We start from the raw sequence: 20,456 nt of genomic DNA, 5'->3' as shown, positions 1-20,456 counted from the left end.
ACGCCAGAAAGGGGCACCAGACTGGCGTTAAACGCCAGAAAAGGGCAAGAACCTGGCGTTAAACGCCAGGAATGGGCACCAGCCCGGCGTTTAACGCCAGAAATGCCTCAAAACGTGATTTTGAGTGCCATTTGGTGCAGGGATGACTTTTCCTTGACACCTCAGGATCTGTGGACCCCACAGGATCCTCAACCAACCCACCACTCTCTCATCTTCTTCACCCATTCACCAATCACCTCAATACCTCTTACCCAAAAACCCCCCACCTATCAAATCTCACTATCATCTTCACTCCTTCATTCTCACACACCCAAAACACCACTTCTTCCCCTCTTTGGTCGAACACATAGTCACTCCCTTCTTCCTCATTTCTTCTTCTTCTACTCTCTTCTTTCTTCTTTTGCTCGAGGACGAGCAAACCTTTTAAGTTTGGTGTGGTAAAAGCATTGCTTTTTGTTTTTCCATAACCATTTATGGCATCCAAAGCATGACCTCAAGCCCATCACTAAAGAAGAAGATGGAGCAAACAAGAGACCCCTCTCATCAAGAAATCCCTGAGATACCTCAAGGGATGCACTTTCCTCCACAAGACTATTGGGAGCAAATTAACACCTCCCTAGGAGAATTGAGTTCCAACATGGGACAACTAAGGGTGGAGCATCAAGAACATTCCATCCTCCTCCATGAAATTAGAGAAGATCAAAGAATCATGAGAGAGGAGCAACAAAGACAAGGAAGAGACATTGAGGAGCTCAAGCACTCATTAAGACCTTCAAGAGGAAGAACAAGTTGCCATCACTAAGGTGGACCCGTTCTTTAATCTCCTTGTTCTTTATTCTTCTGTTTTTTCGAAAATTTATGCTTATGTTTATCCATGTTTGTGTCTTATGATCATTAGTGTCTTAGTGTCTATGCCTTAAAGTTATGAATGTCCTATGAATCCATCACCTTTCTTAAATGAAAAATGTTTTAATCACAAAAGAACAAGAAGTACAGGATTTCGAATTCATCTTTAAAACTAGCTTAATTAGTTTGATGTGGTGGCAATACTTTTGTTTCTGAATGTATGCTTAAACAGTGCATATGTCTTTTGAATTTGTGGTTCATGAATGTTAAAATTGTTGGCTCTTGAAAGAATGATGAAAAAGGAGACATGTTACTGAGGATCTGAAAAATCATAAAATGATTCTTGAAGCAAGAAAAGCAGTGAATACAAAAAAAAAAAAAAAGAGAAGGAAAAACAAAAAAAAAAGGGGAGAAAGAAAAAGAAAAAAAAAGAAAGAAATAAAGTTGTGATCCAAGGCAAAAAGAGTGTGCTTAAGAACCCTGGACACCTCTAATTGGGGACTTTAGCAAGCTGAGTCACAATCTGAAAAGGTTCACCCAATTATGTGTCTGTGGCATGTATGTATCCGGTGGTAATACTGGAAGACAGAGTGCTTTGGGCCACGGCCAAGACTCAATAAGTAGCTGTGTTCAAGAATCATCATACTTAACTAGGAGAATCAATAACACTATCTGGATTCTGAGTTCCTAAAGAAGCCAATCATTCTGAATTTCAAAGGATAAAGTGAGATGCCAAAACTGTTCGGAGGCAAAAGCTACCCCGCTCATCTAATTTGGAGCTAAGTTTCATTGATAATTGGAGTCTATAGTATTCTCTTCTTTTTATCTTATTTGATTTTCAGTTGCTTGAGGACAAGCAACAATTTAAGTTTGGTGTTGTGATGAGCGGATAATTTATACGCTTTTTGGCATTGTTTTTAGTATGTTTTTAGTATCTTTTAGTTAGTTTTTAGTATATTTTTATTAGTTTTTAGTTAAAATTCACTTTTCTGGACTTTACTATGAGTTTGTGTGTTTTTCTGTGATTTCAGGTATTTTCTGACTGAAATTGAAGGTTCTGAGCAAAAATCTGATCCAGAGACTGAAAAGGACTGCAGATGCTGTTGGATTCTGACCTCCCTGCACTCGAAGTGGATTTTCTGGAGCTACAGAAGCCCAATTGGCGCGCTCTCAACGGCATTAGAAAGTAGACATCCTGGGCTTTTCAGCAATATATAATAGTCCATACTTTGCCCAATATTTGATGGCCCAAACCGGCGCTCAAAGTCACCTACAGAAATTCCAGCGTTAAACGCCGGAACTGGAATAAAATTTGGAGTTAAACGCCCAAACTGGCATGAAAGCTGGCGTTTAACTCCAGAAAACGTCTCTACACATAAAAGCTTCAATGCTCAGCCCAAGCACACACCAAGTGGGTCCGGAAGTGGATTTTTCTGTCATTTACTCATTTCTGTAAACCTTAGGATACTAGTTTACTATTTATAGGATCTTTTGACATTGTAATCGGAACCTTATGACCTCATAACATTTTGTACACGTTTCTTTCCACAGATGAGTCTCTAAACCCCATGGTTGGGGGAGGAGCTCTGCTGTGTCTTGATGGATTAATGCAATTACTACTGTTCTTATTCATCATGCTTGCTTCCATTCTAAGATAACACTTTTCTTAATCCGGATGAATGTGATGATCCGTGCAATCATCATCATTCTCAACTATGAACATGTGCCTGACAACCACCTCTGTTCTATCTTAGATTGAGTAGTTATCTCTTGGGTTCTTTAATCGGAATCTTCGTGGTATAGGCTGGACCTGATGGCAGCATTCAAGAGAATCCGGAAGGTCTAAACCTTGTCTGTGGTATCTGAGTAGGATTCAATGATTGAATGACTGTGACGTGCTTCAAACCTGTAACCTACTAGGCGTCAGTGACAGACGCAAAAGAGGGATTCTATTCCGATAGGGGAGGGAACCAAACCGGTGATTGGCAGTACTGTGACAGAGTGCGTGCATTAGCTTTCATGCGCGGATGGGAGGTAGCCATGACAACGGTGAGACCCTACACGAGCTTGCCATGGAAGGAGACTTGCGTGTTTGATGAAGAAGACAGTGGGAAAGCAGAGATTCAGAAGACGGAGCATCTCCAAAACCTCAACCTATTCTCCATTACTGCAATACAAGTAATCATTTCATGTTCTTTTGCTTTTCACAATCAATCCTGATAATTTCTGATCTCCTGACTAAGATTTACAAGATAACCATAGCTTGCTTCAAGCCGACAATCTCCGTGGGATCGACCCTTGCTCACGCAAGGTATTACTTGGACGACCCAGTGCACTTGCTGGTTAGTTGTGCGGAGTTGCAAAAGTGTTATTGCAATTTCGTGCACCACATTCAAAAGCCAACCATCCACGCTAATAACTTCAAATTAAAGCCTAAACTCATCACTCTCATCCAAAACAATTGTTCCTTTAGGAGGAAGTGCCCAAGAAGACCCTATCAGCATCTCACAACATTCCTAAGGATCTGTGATACAGTGAAATCAAATGGAGTTCATCTTGATGCCTACAGATTGCTTCTATTCCCATTCTCTCAAAGGGATAAAGCATCCAAGTGGCTAGAATCATTTTAAAAGGAAAGCCTCAACTTGGAAAGATGTAGTGAATAAATTCTTGGCAAGGTTCTATCCCCACAAAGAGTCAATAGGTTGAGAGTGGAGGTTCCAACATTCAGGCAGCAGGATGGTGAAACCTTGTATGAAGTATGGGAAAGATTCAAGGACTTGACAAGGAAATGTGATAAACCCATATTTCATGAGATCTTTTGTGCTTAATTTGAATGATTTATACAATCCCTCACCTACTTATTCATATTAATTGCATGGTTTTACTTTCCCTTCCTTATTATGTCAATATTGTGAAAAACATGTTTCTTAAGCTTTGAAAATTAATTATTTTAATTACCTTTATTTCCATTCGATGCCGTGATTAGTGTGTTGAGTAGTTTCAAATTTTCTAAGGCAGAATGACTTAAAGGATGAAAAAGGAAACATACTAAAAGGAAAGGAGAAAGCAAAATGAAGCTTTAAGGAAACTGGTATCCACGCGATCGCATGGATGACGCGATCGCGTGCCAAGCACGAATCAGCAGCAACGCGGCCGCATGACTGACGCGACCGCGCGCCTTAAGCAGAATGCACATGACGCGGTGGCATGACTGACGTGACCGCGTGGCAAGGAAAAGCTCCGAATGACGCGACCGCGTGACCCACACATACGTGTGACAGAGGCCACGCACCAGATATTGCAGAAAACGCTCATAACGAGTTCTGTGGCCCTTTTTGGCCCAAATCCAAGTCCAGAAGGCATAGACCAGAGGTTAAGAAGTGGGGAAATGCATCCATTCGGAGAGCTCGCCAATTTCTAGTTTTCTATGAATTAGATTTAATCTAGAGAGATATTCTCTCTCTCTCTTAGGATTTAGGACTTCTTCTTGTTTTGGGAGTAACTCTGGATCCAGGTTTAAATGTTCTTTTATTTTTAGTTCTACAATTATTTATTCCAACATTTGAATTGATTATTATAATCTGATTTATGAATTATTCTATGTCACAGATTTTTATTTGAATTAATGATAATTGAGGTATTTTCAGTCTATGATTGTTCCCTTTGATTTAAGTTGCCATTGCTTCCCATCTAAGGATATATTTTTATTATTTCAGCAAATTTATTTTTTCCCTTTTGGTTTTGGTTAAGAATTCAATAACTCAACAGTTATTAAACTCAACATAATTGATAATCGTTATCTTGCTAATTGAGCTGAACTTAAATAACCCAACCTTTTCTTAAGAAATAATTAGGATTCAAAGGTCAATTTAATTAGTCCCTTGACTTTCCTTTGCCCTGGTAAAGGTTGACCAAGTGGAATTAAGATACAACTTTCATTATTGTTGAGAGGGATAACTAAGTTGGACTTCTAATTTCCCTTGTCTTGCCAAAAGTTGTTTTACAGTTATTATTTATTTTTAATTGCCATTTAATTCACTCGTCATTTAAATCACTTTCTTCTCACCTTCTAAACCCCGATTACAACCTTTATAACCAATAAAAAGAACATACTTCCTCGCAGTTCCTTGAGAAGACGACCCGAGGTTTAAATACTCGGTTATCAATTTTAAAGGGTTTGTTACTTGTGACAACCAAAACGTTTTTATGAAATTCTTTACTAGCAAAAATCCTGACGTCAAAATGGCGCCGTTGCCGGGGAAACTGCTAATGTGTGCCTTATTATTGGCTATTGTAAATTTTTTTTCTTCTTTTTCTTGTTTATTTATTTTTGTTTTTTCTTTTTATCTTTATTTGCTACTATGAACTCTCACCCCTCTCGCTTTGAGTTTGGTTCTAATATTGTTAAAGGAAATAGAAGTTACAGCAGGAATGTGCATCAAGGTCAGACCAATCAAGGATGGATGGAACCAAGAGGATCTAATCAACCCTTTTGGCAGCAACACCCTCCGAAATATCCTGGACAAAGACCATTCTACTGCGCATACCCAGCTGAAAGACATGGTGGACAACTTTGTAACTACCAACAAGCCCCACCCCGTGCATATGAACCATCCCTTCAACATAACCTCAAACCACCACACTCACAAGCTTTTCTTCACCATTCGCCATCATATGATCCTTCCTTACCCCAATACCAATCCAATCGTTCCCAGTCATTACCACTTCCCTATGTATCATGTCTAAGTCCAACAAACCGCGAAGCAGAGGATTGCCTAAAAGAAGTAGTAATTAAATTTCAAACAACCATTCAACAACTGGAGCAAGCACTAATCCAATGGGCCACTAAGCACTCAAATATATAAGGATCAATCACAGCTCCATGTGGACAACCCGATGAAGAGCATAGCATGAAAGAAATACTAGAGACTCCAGTGGACAAGGCAGAAAATGAATTCGTACTAGAACAAGTGGAATAAGCTGTCATTGTTCAAGAAGAAGAGTTGGTTGAAGATCTAGGCGATGCTGAACTTCCTTGGGAATCCAGAATTGAGCAAAACTCCGTCCAAGATGCCACAGTTGATGCTAAGGAGGATACCGTACAATCTCCAAGGCAAGTCGTTTACGAAGAATCAGACGGAGTAATCCAAGAAGCAATTTTCCTTGATGGTGATAGTCACAAGTCTAGTTCTCCTAGTGATGAACTTGCGTCCGTGATGAGCAGATAATTTATATGCTTTTTGGCATTGTTTTTAGGTAGTTTTTAGTAAGTTCAAGCTACTTTTAGGGATGTTTTCATTTGTTTTTATGTTAAATTCACATTTCTGGACTTTGCTATGAGTTTGTGTGTTTTTCTGTAATTTCAGGTAATTTCTGGCTGAAATTGAGGGACTTGAGCAAAACTCTGAAAAAGGCTGACAAAAGGACTGCTGATGCTGTTGGAATCTGACCTCCCTGCACTCAAAATGGATTTTCTGGAGCTACAGAATTCCAAATGGCGCGCTCTCAACGGCGTTGGAAAGTAGACATCCAGAGCTTTCCAGCAATATATAGCAGTCCATACTTTATTCGGGAATTGATGACGTAAATTGGCGTTGAACACCAATTACATGTTGCTGTCTGGAGTTAAACGCCAGAAACACGTCACGACCCGGAGTTGAACGCCCAAAACACGTTATAACTTGGCGTTCGACTCCAAGAGAAGCCTCAGCTCGTGGATAGATCAAGCTCAGCCCAAACATACACCAAGTGGGCTCCGGAAGTGGATTTATGCATCAATTACTTACTCATGTAAACCCTAGTAGCTAGTCTAGTATAAATAGGATAAGTTACTATTGTATTAGACATCTTTGGTCTCAGTTTTGTTTTATTCTTCATCTTAAGAGGCTATTGATCACGTTTTAGGGGGCTGGCCATTCGGCCATGCCTGAACCTTTCACTTATGTATTTTCAACGGTGGAGTTTCTGCACACCATAGATTAAGGGTGTGGAGCTCTGCTGTACCTCAAGTTTCAATACAATTACTATTACTTTGTATTCAATTCTCTTTATTCTTATTCCAAGATATACGTTGCACTTCAACTTGATGAATGTGATGATCCGTGACACTCATCATCATTCTCACCTATGAACGTGTGTGATTGACAACCACTTCCGTTCTACCTTAGGCCGGGCGCATATCTCTTAGATTCCCCAACAGAATCTTCGTGGTAAAAGCTAGATAGATGGCGGCATTCATGGGGATCCGAAAAGTCTAACCTTGTCTGTGGTATTCCGAGTAGGATCCCGGGATTGAATGACTGTGACGAGCTTCAAACTCCTGAAGGCTGGGCGTTAGTGACAGACGCAAAAGAATCAATGGATTCTATTCCAACCTGATTGAGAACCGATAGATGATTAGCCGTGCTGTGACAGAGCATTTGGACCATTTTCACTGAGAGGATGGGATGTAGCCATCAACAAGGGTGATGCCTCCAGACGATTAGCCGTGCAGTGACAATGCATAGGACCATTTTCCCGAGAGGATGAAAAGTAGCCATTGATGATGGTGATGCCCTACATACAGCTTGCCATGGGAAGGAGTAAGAAGGATTGGATGAAAGCAATGAGAAAGTAGAGATTCAAGAGGAGCACAGCATCTCCATGCACTTATCTGAAACTCCCACTATTGATTTACATGAGTATTTCTATCCCTTTTTATTTTCTTGTTATTATTTGATTTTCTAAATTCCATAATTTAATCTGCCTAACTGAGATTTACAAGGTGACCATAGCTTGCTTCATACCAACAATCTCTGTGGGATCGACCCTTACTCACGTAAGGTATTACTTGGATGACGCAGTACACTTGCTGGTTAAGTTGAACGGAGTTGTGATCACACGTGCCAATTTCAAATTCCATAAAAGTACAAGGAGTACAACTTTAAGAATCACAATTTCGTCCACCAAGTTTTTGGCGCCGTTGCCGGGGATTGTTCGAGTATGGACAACTGACGGTTCATCTTGTTGCTCAGATTAGGTAATTTTCTTTTCAAAAAATTTTTCAAAAATCTTTTTTTTTCAAAATTTTCTTTTCTTTTTCGTTTTTTCTAAACTTTATTTTCGAAAAAAATTAATAAAAATCCAAAAAAAATCATAAAATCATAAAAAACAAAAATATTTTGTGTTTCTTGTTTAAGTCTTGAGTCAATTTTTAAGTTTGGTGTCAATTGCATGCTTTAAAAATTTTTCTTGCATTTTTCGAAAATTCCATGCATTCATAGTGTTCTTCATAATCTTCTAGTTGTTCTTGATAAGTCTTCTTGTTTGATCTTGATGTTTTCTTGTTTTGTGTCTTTTCTTGTTTTTCATGTGCATCTTTGCATTCATATTTTCCAAGCATTAAAAATTTCTAAGTTTGGTGTCTTGCATGTTTTCTTTGCATCAAAAATTTTTCAAAAATATGTTCTTGATGTTCATCATGATCTTCAAAGTGTTCTTGGTGTTCATCTTGACATTCATAGCATTCTTTCATGCATTCATTGTTTTGATTTAAAAATTTCATGCATTGAGTATTTTTGTTGTTTTTCTCTCTCATAATTAAAAATTCAAAAATCAAAAAAATATCTTTTCCTTATTTCCCTCCAAATTTTCGAAATTTTGGGTTGACTTGGTCAAAAATTTTTAAAATTAGTTGTTTCTAACAAGTCAAGTCAAAACTTCAATTTTTAAAATCTTATCTTTTCAAAATCTTTTTCAAAAATCATATCTTTTCCAATTTTTTTATTTTATTTTTCGAAAAATTCAAAAAAAAAATCTTTTTCAAAATATTTTCAAAATCTTTTTCTTATCTTTATATCATATTTTCGAAAATTAGCTAACAATTAATGTGATTGGTTCAAAAATTTGAAGTTTGTTACTTTCTTGTTAAGAAAGGTTCAATCTTTAAGTTCTAAAATCTTATCTTGTAGTTTCTTGTTAGTTAAGTCTTTTTAAAAGTTAGATCTTTTTATCTTTTATCTTATCTTTTTCAAAAATATTATCTTTTTCAAAATTTGATTTCAAAATATCTCATCTAACTTCTTATCTTCTTATATTTTTCAAATTTGATTTCAAATCTTTTTCAATCAACTAACTAACTTTTTGTTTGTCTCTTATCTTTTTCAAAACCACCTAACTACTTTTCCCTCTTCAATTTTCGAAAATATCTCTCTCTTTTTCAAAAATTCTTTTTAATTAACTAAATGTTTCATATTTTAATTTTAATTACATTTTATCTCTAAATTTCGAAAATTACTAACCCCTTTTTCAAAATTATTTTCGAAATCTCCCTTCTCTTTTTTTCTTCTATTTAATTATTTAATTACTAACACTTCTCTTCACCTCTTTCCATCTAATTATCCGAATCCCATCTTCTACACTCTTCTCCCCTTTTTTTTTTCTACTATAAAGGAATCTCTATACTGTGACATAGAGGATTCCTCTTCTTTTCTTGTTTTCTTCTTGTTCATATGAGCAGGAACAGGGAAAAAGGCACTCTTGTTGAAATTGATCCAGAACCTGAAAGGACTCTGAAGAGAAAATTAAGAGAAACTAAATTACAACAATCCAGAAATAACCTTTCAGAAATTTTCGAACAAGAGAAAGAGATGGCAGCCAAAAATAATAATAATGCAAGGAGAATGCTTGGTGACTTCACAAAGCCAACGTCCAAGTTTGATGGAAGAAGCATCTCCATTCCTGCCATTGGAGCCAACAACTTTGAGCTGAAACCTCAGCTAGTTGCATTAATGCAACAAAACTGCAAGTTTTATGGACTTCCATCTGAAGATCCTTATCAGTTTTTAACTGAGTTCTTGCAGATCTGTGAGACTGTAAAGACGAATGGAGTTGATCCTGAAGTCTACAGACTCATGCTTTTTCCTTTTGCTGTAAGAGACAGAGCTAGAATATGGTTGGATTCACAACCCAAAGATAGCCTGGACTCCTGGGATAAGCTGGTCACTGCCTTACTGGATAAATTCTTTCCTCCTCAAAAGCTGAGCAAGCTGAGAGTGGATGTTCAAACCTTCAAACAAAAAGATGGTGAATCCCTCTATGAAGCTTGGGAAAGATACAAGCAGCTGACCAAAAGATGTCTATCTGACATGTTTTCAGAATGGACCATATTAGATATATTCTATTATGGTCTCTCTGAATTTTCGAAAATGTCATTGGACCATTCTGCAGGTGGATCTATTCACCTAAAGAAAACGCCTGAAGAGGCTCAAGAACTCATTGATATGGTTGCAAACAACCAATTCATGTACACTTCTGAGAGGAATTCCGTGAATAATGGGATACCTCAGAAGAAAGGAGTTCTTGAAATTGATGCTCTGAATGCCATATTGGCTCAGAACAAAGTGTTGACTCAACAGGTCAACATGATCTCTCAAAATCTGAATGGATGGCAACATGCATCCAACAGTACTAGAGAGGCAGCTTCTGAAGAAGCTTATGATCCTGAGAACCCTGCCATGGCAGAGGTTAATTACATGGGTGAACCTTATGGAAACACCTATAACTCATCATGGAGAAATCATCCAAATCTCTCATGGAAGGATCAACAAAAGCCTCAACAAGGCTTTAACAATGGTGGACGCAACAGGCTAAACAATAGCAAGCCATATCCATCATCTTCTCAGCAACAGACAGAGAATTCTGAACAAAACACCTCTAATTTAGCCAATCTAGTCTATGATCTGTCAAAGGCCACTTTCAGTTTCATGAGTGAAACAAGATCCTCCATCAGAAATCTGGAGGCACAAGTGGGCCAGCTGAGTAAGAAAGTCATTGAAACTCCTCCCAGTATTCTCCCAAGCAATACAGAAGAGAATCCAAAAGGAGAGTGCAAAGCCATTGACATAGTCAATATGGCCGAAAGCACAAGGGAGGAGGAGGACAAAAATCCTAGTGAGGAAGACCTCCTGGGACGTCCCTCAAGCAAGAAGGAGTTTCCTATTAAGGATCCAAAGGAATCTGAGGCTCATATAGAGACCATAGAGATTCCATTAAATCTCCTTCTGCCATTCATGAGCTCTGAAGACTATTCTTCCTCTGAAGAGGATGAAGATGTGACTGGAGAGCAAGTTGCTCAATATTTAGGAGCTATCATGAAGCTGAAGGCCAAGTTATTTGGTAATGAGACTTGGGAGAGTGAACCTCCCTTGCTCATTAATGAACTAGATACTTGGATTCAGAAAATTCTACCTCAAAAGAAATAGGATCCTGGCAAGTTCTTAATACCTTGCACCATAGGCACCATGAGCTTTGAAAAAGCTCTATGTGATCTGGGGTCAGGGATAAATCTTATGCCACTCTCTGTAATGGAGAAGCTGGGGATCATTGAGGTACAACCTGCCTTATTCTGATTACAATTGGTAGATAAGTCATTGAGATAAGCTTATGGAATAGTAGAGGACGTGTTAGTAAAGGTTGAAGGCCTTTACATCCCTGCTGATTTCATAATCTTAGACACTAGGAAGGAAGAGGATGATTGCATCATCCTTGGAAGACCTTTCCTAGCCACAGCAGGAGCTGTGATAGATGTCAACAGAGGTGAATTAGTCCTTCAATTGAATGGAGAATACCTTGTGTTTAAGGCACATGGCCATCCCTCTGTGACAAAAGAGAGTAAGCATGAAGAGCTTCTCTCAGTTCAGAGTCAAGAAGAGCCCACACAGTCAAACTCTAAGTTTGGTGTTGTGAGGCCACAACCAAACTCTAAGTTTGGTGTTAAGACCCCATATCCAAACTCTAAGTTTGGTGTTGGGACTATACAACATTGACCTGATCACCTTGTGGCTCCATGAGAGCCACTGTCAAGCTATTGACATTAAAGAAGCGCTTGTTGGGAGGCAACCCAATTTTATTTATCTAATTTTTATTTTATTCTATATTATTGTTATTTTGTGTTTTATTAGGTACATGATCATGAGGAGTCATGAAAAAATCATAAAAATTAAAAACAAAATCAAAAACAGCAGAAGAAAAAAAATTCGCACCCTGGAGGACGCACAGGCTGGCGTTCAATGCCAGTAAGATGCATCTGGACGGCGTTCAACGCCAGAACAGAGCATCATTCTGGCGCTGAACGCCAGAAACAAGCAACATTCTGGCGCTGAACGCCAGGAATGTGCCCAGAGAGGAAAAACTGGCGCTGAACGCTAGGAACAAGCATGAAACTGGCGTTCAACACCAGAAACATGCTTTACATGGGCGTTGAACGCCCAGAATGTGCACCACTCGGCGTTTAGACGCCAGAATGGTGTGCAAAGGCATTTTACATGTCTATTTGGTGCAGGGATGGAATTCCTTGACACCTCAGGACTTGTGGACCCCACAGGATCACCTCAGGATCTGTGGACCCCACAGGATCCCCACCTACCATATTCCCACCTTACCTCCTAATCCTAGTTTTTGTGATTACTCTTCCCCATGTCACACTTCCCAACACCCTTCACCAATCACCTCAATTCCTCTTCCCAATTACCCCCTTCACCACTCACATCCATCCACTCTTCCCCATGAACCCCACCTACCTTCAAAAATTCAAAACCATTTTCCCACCCATTCCCACCCAAATTGGCCGAACATACACCCTCCCTCTCCCTATAAATACCCTTCCATTCTCCTTCATTTTCACACAACACAAACCCCTCTTCTACCACTTAGCCGAACCTACACCTCTCCCTCTCTACCATATTCTCTTCTTCTTCTTCTTCTTCTCTTCTTTCTTCTATTGCTCGAGGGCGAGCAATATTTTAAGTTTGGTGTGGTAAAAGCATAAGCTTTTTATTTTTCCATTACCATCAATGGCACCTAAGGTCGGAGAATCCTCTAGAAAAGGAAAAGGGAAGACAAAAGCTTCCACCTCCGAGTCATGGGAGATGGAAAGATTCATCTCCAAGAGCCATCAAGACCACTTCTATGATGTTGTGGCAAAGAAGAAGGTGATCCCTGAGGTCCCTTTCAAGCTCAAGAAAAATGAGTATCCGGAGATCCGACATGAAATCCGAAGAAGAGGTTGGGAAGTCCTAACCAACCCCATGCAACAAGTCAGAATCTTAATGGTTCAAGAGTTCTAAGCTAATGCATGGATCACTAGGAACTATGATCAAAGTATGAACCCGAGTCCAAAGAATTATCTCACAATGGTTCGGGGGAAATACTTAGATTTTAGTCCGGAAAATGTGAGGTTGGCATTCCACTTGCCCATGATGCAAGGAGATGAACGCCCCTACACTAGAAGGGTCAACTTCAATCAAAGGTTGGACCAAGTCCTTATGGACATATGTGTGGAAGGAGCTCAATGGAAGAGAGACTCCAAAGGCAAGCCAGTCCAACTAAGAAGACTGGACCTCAAGCCTGTGGCTAGAGGATGGTTGGAGTTCATTCAACGCTCCATCATTCCCACTAGCAACCGATCTGAAGTTACTGTGGATCGGGCCATCATGATTCATGGCATCATGATTGGAGAGGAAGCAGAAGTTCATGAGGTCATCTCCAATGAAATCTACAAAATAGCCGACAAGCCTTCACCCATGGCACGGCTAGCTTTTCCTCACCTTATTTGCCATCTATGTTACTCAGCTGGAGTTATCATAGAAGGAGACATCTCCATTGAAGAGGATAAGCCCATCACCAAGAAGAGGATGGAGCAAGCAAGAGAGACCCTTCACGGTTCTCAAGATATGCATGAGGAAGCTCATCATCAAGAAATCCCTGAGATGTCTCAAGGGATGCACTTTCCTCCCAACAACTATTGGGAACAACTCAACACTTCCTTAGAAGATTTGAGCCACAATGTTGAACAACTAAGGGTGGAACATCATGAGCACTCCATCATTCTCCATGAAATAAGAGAAGATCAAAGAGCAATGAGGGAGGAGCAACAAAGGCAAGGAAGGGACGTAGAAGAGCTTAAGAACATCATTGGTCCTTCAAGAAGAAGATGCCACTAAAGGTGGATTCATTCCTTGTTCTTTATTTCTTTCTGTTTTCGGTTTTTAATGTTGTGTTTATCTATGTTTTGTGTCTTTATTTCATGATCATTAGTATGTAGTAACTATGTCTTAAAGCTATGAATAAATTCCATTAATCCTTCACCTCTCTTAAAAGAAAAATGTTTTAATTCAAAAGAACAAGAAGTACATGAATTTCAAATTTATCCTTGAATTTAGTTTAATTATATTGATGTGGTGACAATACTTTTTGTTTTCTGAATGAATGCTTGAACAGTGCATATGTCTTTTGATCTTGTTGTTTATGAATGTTAAAATTGTTGGCTCTTGAAAGAATGATGAACAAAGAGAAATGTTATTGATGATCTAAAAATTCATGAAATTGATTCTTGAAGCAAGAAAAAGCAGTGCAAAAGAAGAAGCTTGCGAAAAAAAAATTTCGAAAAAATAGAAAGAAAAAGAAAAAGCAAGCAGAAAAAGCCAATAGCCCTTAAAACCAAAAGGCAAGGGTAAAAAGGATCCAAGGCTTTGAGCATCAATGGATAGAAGGGCCCAAGGAAATTAAGTCCAGGCCTAAGCGGCTAAATCAAGCTGTCCCTAACCATGTGCTTGTGTCATGAAGGTCCAAGTGAAAAGCTTGAGACTGAGTGGTTAAAGTCGTGATCCAAAGCAAAAGAGTGTGCTTAAGAGCTCTGGACACCACTAACTGGGGACTCTAGCAAAGCTGAGTCACAATCTGAAAAGGTTCACCCAGTTATGTGTCTGTGGCATTTATGTATCCGGTGGTAATACTGGAAAACAAAGTGCTTAGGGCCACGGCCAAGACTCATAAGTAGCTGTGTTCAAGAATCAACATGCTTAACTAGGAAAGTCAATAACACTATCCGAAATTCTAAGTTCCTAGAGAAGTCAATCATTCTAAACTTCAAAGGAAAAAGTGAGATGCCAAAACTGTTCAGAAGCAAAAAGCTACAAGTCCCGCTCATCTAATTAGAATTAATATTCATTGATATTTTAAAATTTACAGTATATTCTCTTCTTTTTATCCTAATTGATTTTCAGTTGCTTGGGGACAAGCAACAATTTAAGTTTGGTGTTGTGATGAGCGGATAATTTATACGCTTTTTGGCATTGTTTTTAGGTAGTTTTTAGTAAGTTCAAGCTACTTTTAGGGATGTTTTCATTAGATTTTATGTTAAATTCACATTTCTGGACTTTGCTATGAGTTTGTGTGTTTTTCTGTAATTTCAGGTAATTTCTGGCTGAAATTGAGGGACTTGAGCAAAACTCTGAAAAAGGCTGACAAAAGGACTGCTGATGCTGTTGGAATCTGACCTCCCTGCACTCAAAATGAATTTTCTGGAGCTACAGAATTCTAAATGGCGCGCTATTAACGGCGTTGGAAAGTAGACATCCAGAGCTTTTCAGCAATATATAACAGTCCATACTTTATTCGGGAATTGACGACGTAAATTGGCGTTGAACGCCAATTATATGTTGCTGTCTGGAGTTAAACGCCAGAAACACGTCACGACCCGGAGTTGAACGCCCAAAACACGTTATAACTTGGCGTTCGACTCCAAGAGAAGCCTCAGCTCGTGGATAGATCAAGCTCAGCCCAAACATACACCAAGTGGGCCCCGGAAGTGGATTTATGCATCAATTACTTACTCATGTAAACCCTAGTAGCTAGTCTAGTATAAATAGGATAAGTTACTATTGTATTAGACATCTTTGGTCTCAGTTTTGTTTTATTCTTCATCTTAAGAGGCTATTGATCACATTTTAGGGGGCTGGCCATTCAGCCATGCCTGAACGTTTTACTTATGTATTTTCAACGGTGGAGTTTCTGCACACCATAGATTAAGGGTGTGGAGCTCTGCTGTACCTCAAGTTTCAATACAATTACTATTACTTTCTATTCAATTCTCTTTATTCTTATTCCAAGATATACGTTGCACTTGAACTTGATGAATGTGATGATCCGTGACACTCATCATCATTCTCACCTATGAACGCGCGTGATTGACAACCACTTCCGTTCTACCTTAGGCCGGGCGCATATCTCTTAGATTCTCCAACAGAATCTTCGTGGTATAAGCTAGATAGATGGCGGCATTCATGGGGATCCGGAAAGTCTAACCTTGTCTGTGGTATTCCGAGTAGGATCCCGGGATTGAATGACTGTGACGAGCTTCAAACTCCTGAAGGCTGGGCGTTAGTGACAGACGCAAAAGAATCAATGGATTTTATTCCAACCTGATTGAGAACCGACAGATGATTAGCCGTGCTGTGACATAGCATTTGGACCATTTTCACTGAGAGGATGGGATGTAGCCATCAACAAGGGTGATGCCTCCAGACGATTAGCCGTGCAGTGACAGCGCATAGGACCATTTTCCCGAGAGGATGAAAAGTAGCCATTGATGATGGTGATGCCCTACATACAGCTTGCCATGGGAAGGAGTAAGAAGGATTGGATGAAAGCAATGAGAAAGTAGAGATTCAAGAGGAGTTGTGATCTGCCTAACAGATTTACAAGGTGACCATAGCTTGCTTCATACCAACAATCTCTGTGGGATCGACCCTTACTCACGTAAGGTATTACTTGGATGACCCAGTACACTTGTTGGTTAAGTTGAACGGAGTTGTGATCACACGTGCCAATTTCAAATTCCATAAAAGTACAAGGAGTACAACTTTAAGAATCACAATTTCGTCCACCAGTCCGCAAGTGAATTCTCTGAGATCGAAGAATCTTCCCCAAGTGAATGTGAAGATGATGCGGAGGTAGATTTCTCTCAACCTCCAATCTATGACTTGAGTGATGAGGAAGACATAGAAAACTTTGACTAGGATACAAATACAATTGAAGATCTTTGAAAGGAGGTGGAAGAATTCACAGAAGAGCACAAGGAAACGGAACTTGCAGAACCACCAAAAACACCTATTCCGAGGCCATTACCACCTAATACAAGCTTCAAGTGGGTACAATCCTTAACTTATAATTTTACTTATTCACTTGAATATGGTTTGCTTGAAACAGATGGCCAACTTAGAGCTCTCTGCGGCTTTAAGAGTAAGAGGGAATTGGCTCGTACTCAGAACTGGTGCACCAGGTTCAATAAGGTTCCACGCTTCACCTCGAAGTACATGGATTGGTATCATGCTCAATTGCATGGATCACGGAGAACGTTTGGTCACCACAGTGAGATTCTACTTTTTAACCCGCCCGAATGGAAACTTACAAATCAAGACAGAGGCGGATCTAAAAACACAGCTTGGGATCATGGATTATATTCAGACATTCGTCATCCCGGGAGGCTGAATATCTTTTGAAGCTGCTCAGAAGCTTTACATGTCTAGTTTGGGACCCCGGAGGCTGTTGGCATTCCAAGCACTGGTGGAAATTTTTGGACGAATTTAAACATAAGCCACCATAACAGAATACTCTTCCAATGTCCAACTTAAGGACTTTAACTAAAAGTGCTAGGTGGGAGACAACCCACCATGGTATGGTCGCTTCTTTTTCAATCTATCTCTTGTTAATTGCTTTCATTTTTTCCTTTTTCATTTTAATTTATTAAACCTGGAATCATGCATAAGCATTCATGATAGTCATTGTATTCTGCATTTTTTTCATGCATAAAAAAAAAGGGTTGCACGAAAAACACCACCCATGCGACCGCGTGATCCACGCGGCCGCGTGATATATATATCGACGTAAGGATCCAACGAACAGAAAGTTGCGCTGGAATCGTGCGGCTCTTGTGTGTTTCGCACAAATTGGCCCACGCGATCGCATGCCCCATGCGATCGCGTCACTTACCCAACCCCAATACCACGAGACCGCGTGAGCGACGCGATCGCGTCGTATAGATTGCATATCACCCCAAAAGGAGACAGAGAGTTGCGGTGAAACGACGCTGGAGTCGTGTGTTTAGCACGAATTCCAGCGACGCGATCGCGAGACCCACGCGATCGCATCACTCCTCTTTTCCACCTCTCATGCGATCGCGCGACCCACGCGATCGCATCATCCCCATTTTCATCCCAACCACGCGACCGCGTGCTCCACGCGGCCGCGTGGATTCGATAATATAACCCCCCCAGCCACGCGAACCCTATCAGTCGCGCAGCCCCCCCTTCACCCCTAACCCTCTCCCCCTTCTCTCTTCTTCTTCCCCCAGCCACCGCCGGCCAGCCGCCACACCACCACCTCGACGCCGCCGCCGCCGCCTAGACGCCACCGCCGTACCACCCCCCTCCCCTTCTCTCTTCTTCCTTCTTCCTCTCTTCCCCCCTCTCCACCACTGCCAACCGCAGCCACCGCCCTCCACCGCCGGCCAACCCACCGCGCCCCCCTCTCCGCCACCCACCCCTTCAGCCAGCAGCAACCACCACCCTCCCTTCCCCTATCCTCTTCCTCTCTCACTAACCCTAATACCCCCCCTCCACCGCCACCGCGACGCCGTGCACCACCACCGCGCCGGACGCCGCCGCAGTCACCTTCTCCCCTGTTCCACCCCTTCCGCTTACCAGGTTCCGCAACACGCAACCATTTTTGTCCATTCGTCACTTTTCTGTATTTTTTTACTCCGTTTATATTCATAATTAGGATAGCTAGACTTGCATGTTATAGTGGATTTTTAGGTTGTTAGGTAGCTTAGGCTGTGGTTCGTAGATCTCGGTCTGTTTACTTGCACTGTTCTTACTTCTGTTTTATCCTATGTGCAAATCTGCTGCTACTATATTCATGATTCATACGCTGCTTTCTTGTATGTTGCTGCTGTTTACATTGAGTTTTTATGTTTCTTTTATATCTATGTACATGCAGCTTGCTTTCTTTTAATTCATATGAACTGATATGATTGCTGTTTATTTTCCGGGACAATCCAATTTTAGCCGGAATGCTGCCCAATTTTTTTTTAAAATTGTTTTCATTCTTGTTTTGGTTTGGCAACTCTGTTTTCCTCTGCTTCCCCCAAACCATTTCCTAAATGCTAGGGCCACTTTCTTATCCTTTTTGATTTCCTGGTTCATAAACTGCTTGTTCGATTATGAGTACTTCTATTCTTACCTGTGAATCCTTGTTCTATGGAATTTTTCTATGCCACTTACTTTGCTAACTCACTAATTTTAATTTACTAATTTCTTTTACCATACTAACTCTTTTGATATCTTTTCTTATTATTTTCACTTCCTCTAACTTTCTCACTATGGCATATTGATTTTTTTTCTTTCCATTTAACATTCATTCAGTCACATTTCAATTACTCATTTTCCTTCTTTTATTTCTCCCTTAGCGCTTTGAGTTTCCTTTGTTTAAATTGCCTATTTGCTTTCCTATTTTATCCATTCCCTGGTTTTCTATTTTTCAGGATGTCTGCCTCACAAAGGAAAGACAAAGGCAAGGCTACTGGCAAGCGCAAGAGAGGAGCTTCCTTCCAGTCCATCATTGCTATAATGCACGATTCCTCATGGCGGGAGAAGAACTTCACACAGCAGGAAAAAACTGACCAGCTGCTCCCTTCGACTGATCCTATAAAATTTGCAAACCGGTACTGTGAGCTGAAGTACTCGACTTTTGTAAACTCCAGAAATCTATACCTGGAATGTTCCTTGAAGATTCCAGAAGCCCTCCAGCAATACACCACTGAGCAAATCAAGCAAAGGGGCTGGTTCTTTCTGGAGAGACCACTGACAGAGGTCAATGCATCTTGGGTCCGGGAATTCTATTGCAACTACTACCTTACTACCCTAGATGCAGTGAACCTGTGGGGAAAGTAAATTCTGGTCACCGAGGAGGCCATAGAGACCATTCTCCAGCTCCCAGCCAAGTCTGACCAGCCAGATGGTTATGCACAGGCTGAGGAGGACATGGGCCATATGCAGTTTGATTGGGATGCTGTGAAGGCACGGATAGCTGTCGACCCTGCTGTTCCTTGGGAGATGGGTCAGAACATCTCTATGCCTAGAGGGATCAAGAGAGTGTACTTGAATGATGAGACTCGGCTATGGCATCAGATCTTGAGCAACTATGTGATGCCGAGTACTCATGAGACTGTGATCCCGGTTGCCATGATTACCCTCCTCTGGTGTGTGCTGGAGGGTAAGGACCTGTACTTGCCTTGTTTTATCCGGCATTATATGGCCAGGGCCCACATCTGAGGCACCCTCCCCTTTCCTTATCTAGTTACACGGCTAGGCCGTCAGGCTGATGTGCCTTGGGAGGATGCCGATGTGCGACCACCAGCAGCGGACTGCAGGAAGATCATCCTGCACAGCAGGAACTTCCTTGCTTTGGGCTACAAACCACCACCTGTCACTGCTACTGATGAGACAGCCCCTCCGTCTGCTGGACCCTCTTCATCCACAGCTGCCCCTGCTGCCACCACTGCACCTCCACCCGCCTCTGAGCCGGTTTATCGCCTCGTGCACCGTCTATTCCGCTAGCTTGATCAGATGGAGCGCCGTAACAGGCGCCGGTATGAGAGATTAGAGCGCCGCAGCAGGCGACGCTATTCCCATCTGAAGCTGATGATCAGACAGGGCGCCGACATCCCCTCCGAGCCTGACACTCCATCAGAGCCATCAGAGGAGGAGGAGGATGAGCACGAGGAGGAG

At 40.9% G+C, this 20,456-nt stretch overlaps 1 protein-coding gene and 1 non-coding gene across 2 annotated transcripts; both read right to left on the bottom strand.

Moving 5' to 3' along the window:
- Nucleotides 1-3,548: 3,548 nt before the first annotated feature.
- On the bottom strand, nucleotides 3,549-3,652 carry LOC130952371 (small nucleolar RNA R71). The gene has a single exon (XR_009074552.1). It is a non-coding gene; the product is annotated as a small nucleolar RNA R71 (small nucleolar RNA).
- A 14,330-nt stretch (nucleotides 3,653-17,982) lies between these two features.
- LOC130949663 (uncharacterized) lies at nucleotides 17,983-18,441 on the bottom strand. The gene has a single exon (XM_057878321.1). It carries the CDS (start codon nucleotides 18,439-18,441, stop codon nucleotides 17,983-17,985), a length of 459 nt encoding a protein of 152 aa, XP_057734304.1.
- Nucleotides 18,442-20,456: the final 2,015 nt, after the last annotated feature.

Source organism: Arachis stenosperma, chromosome 9 (assembly GCF_014773155.1).
Source record: "Arachis stenosperma cultivar V10309 chromosome 9, arast.V10309.gnm1.PFL2, whole genome shotgun sequence".
Taxonomy (NCBI): domain Eukaryota; kingdom Viridiplantae; phylum Streptophyta; class Magnoliopsida; order Fabales; family Fabaceae; genus Arachis; species Arachis stenosperma.
Note: the sequence above shows the minus strand (reverse complement) of the source record. Positions and strands in the feature narration are given on the sequence as shown.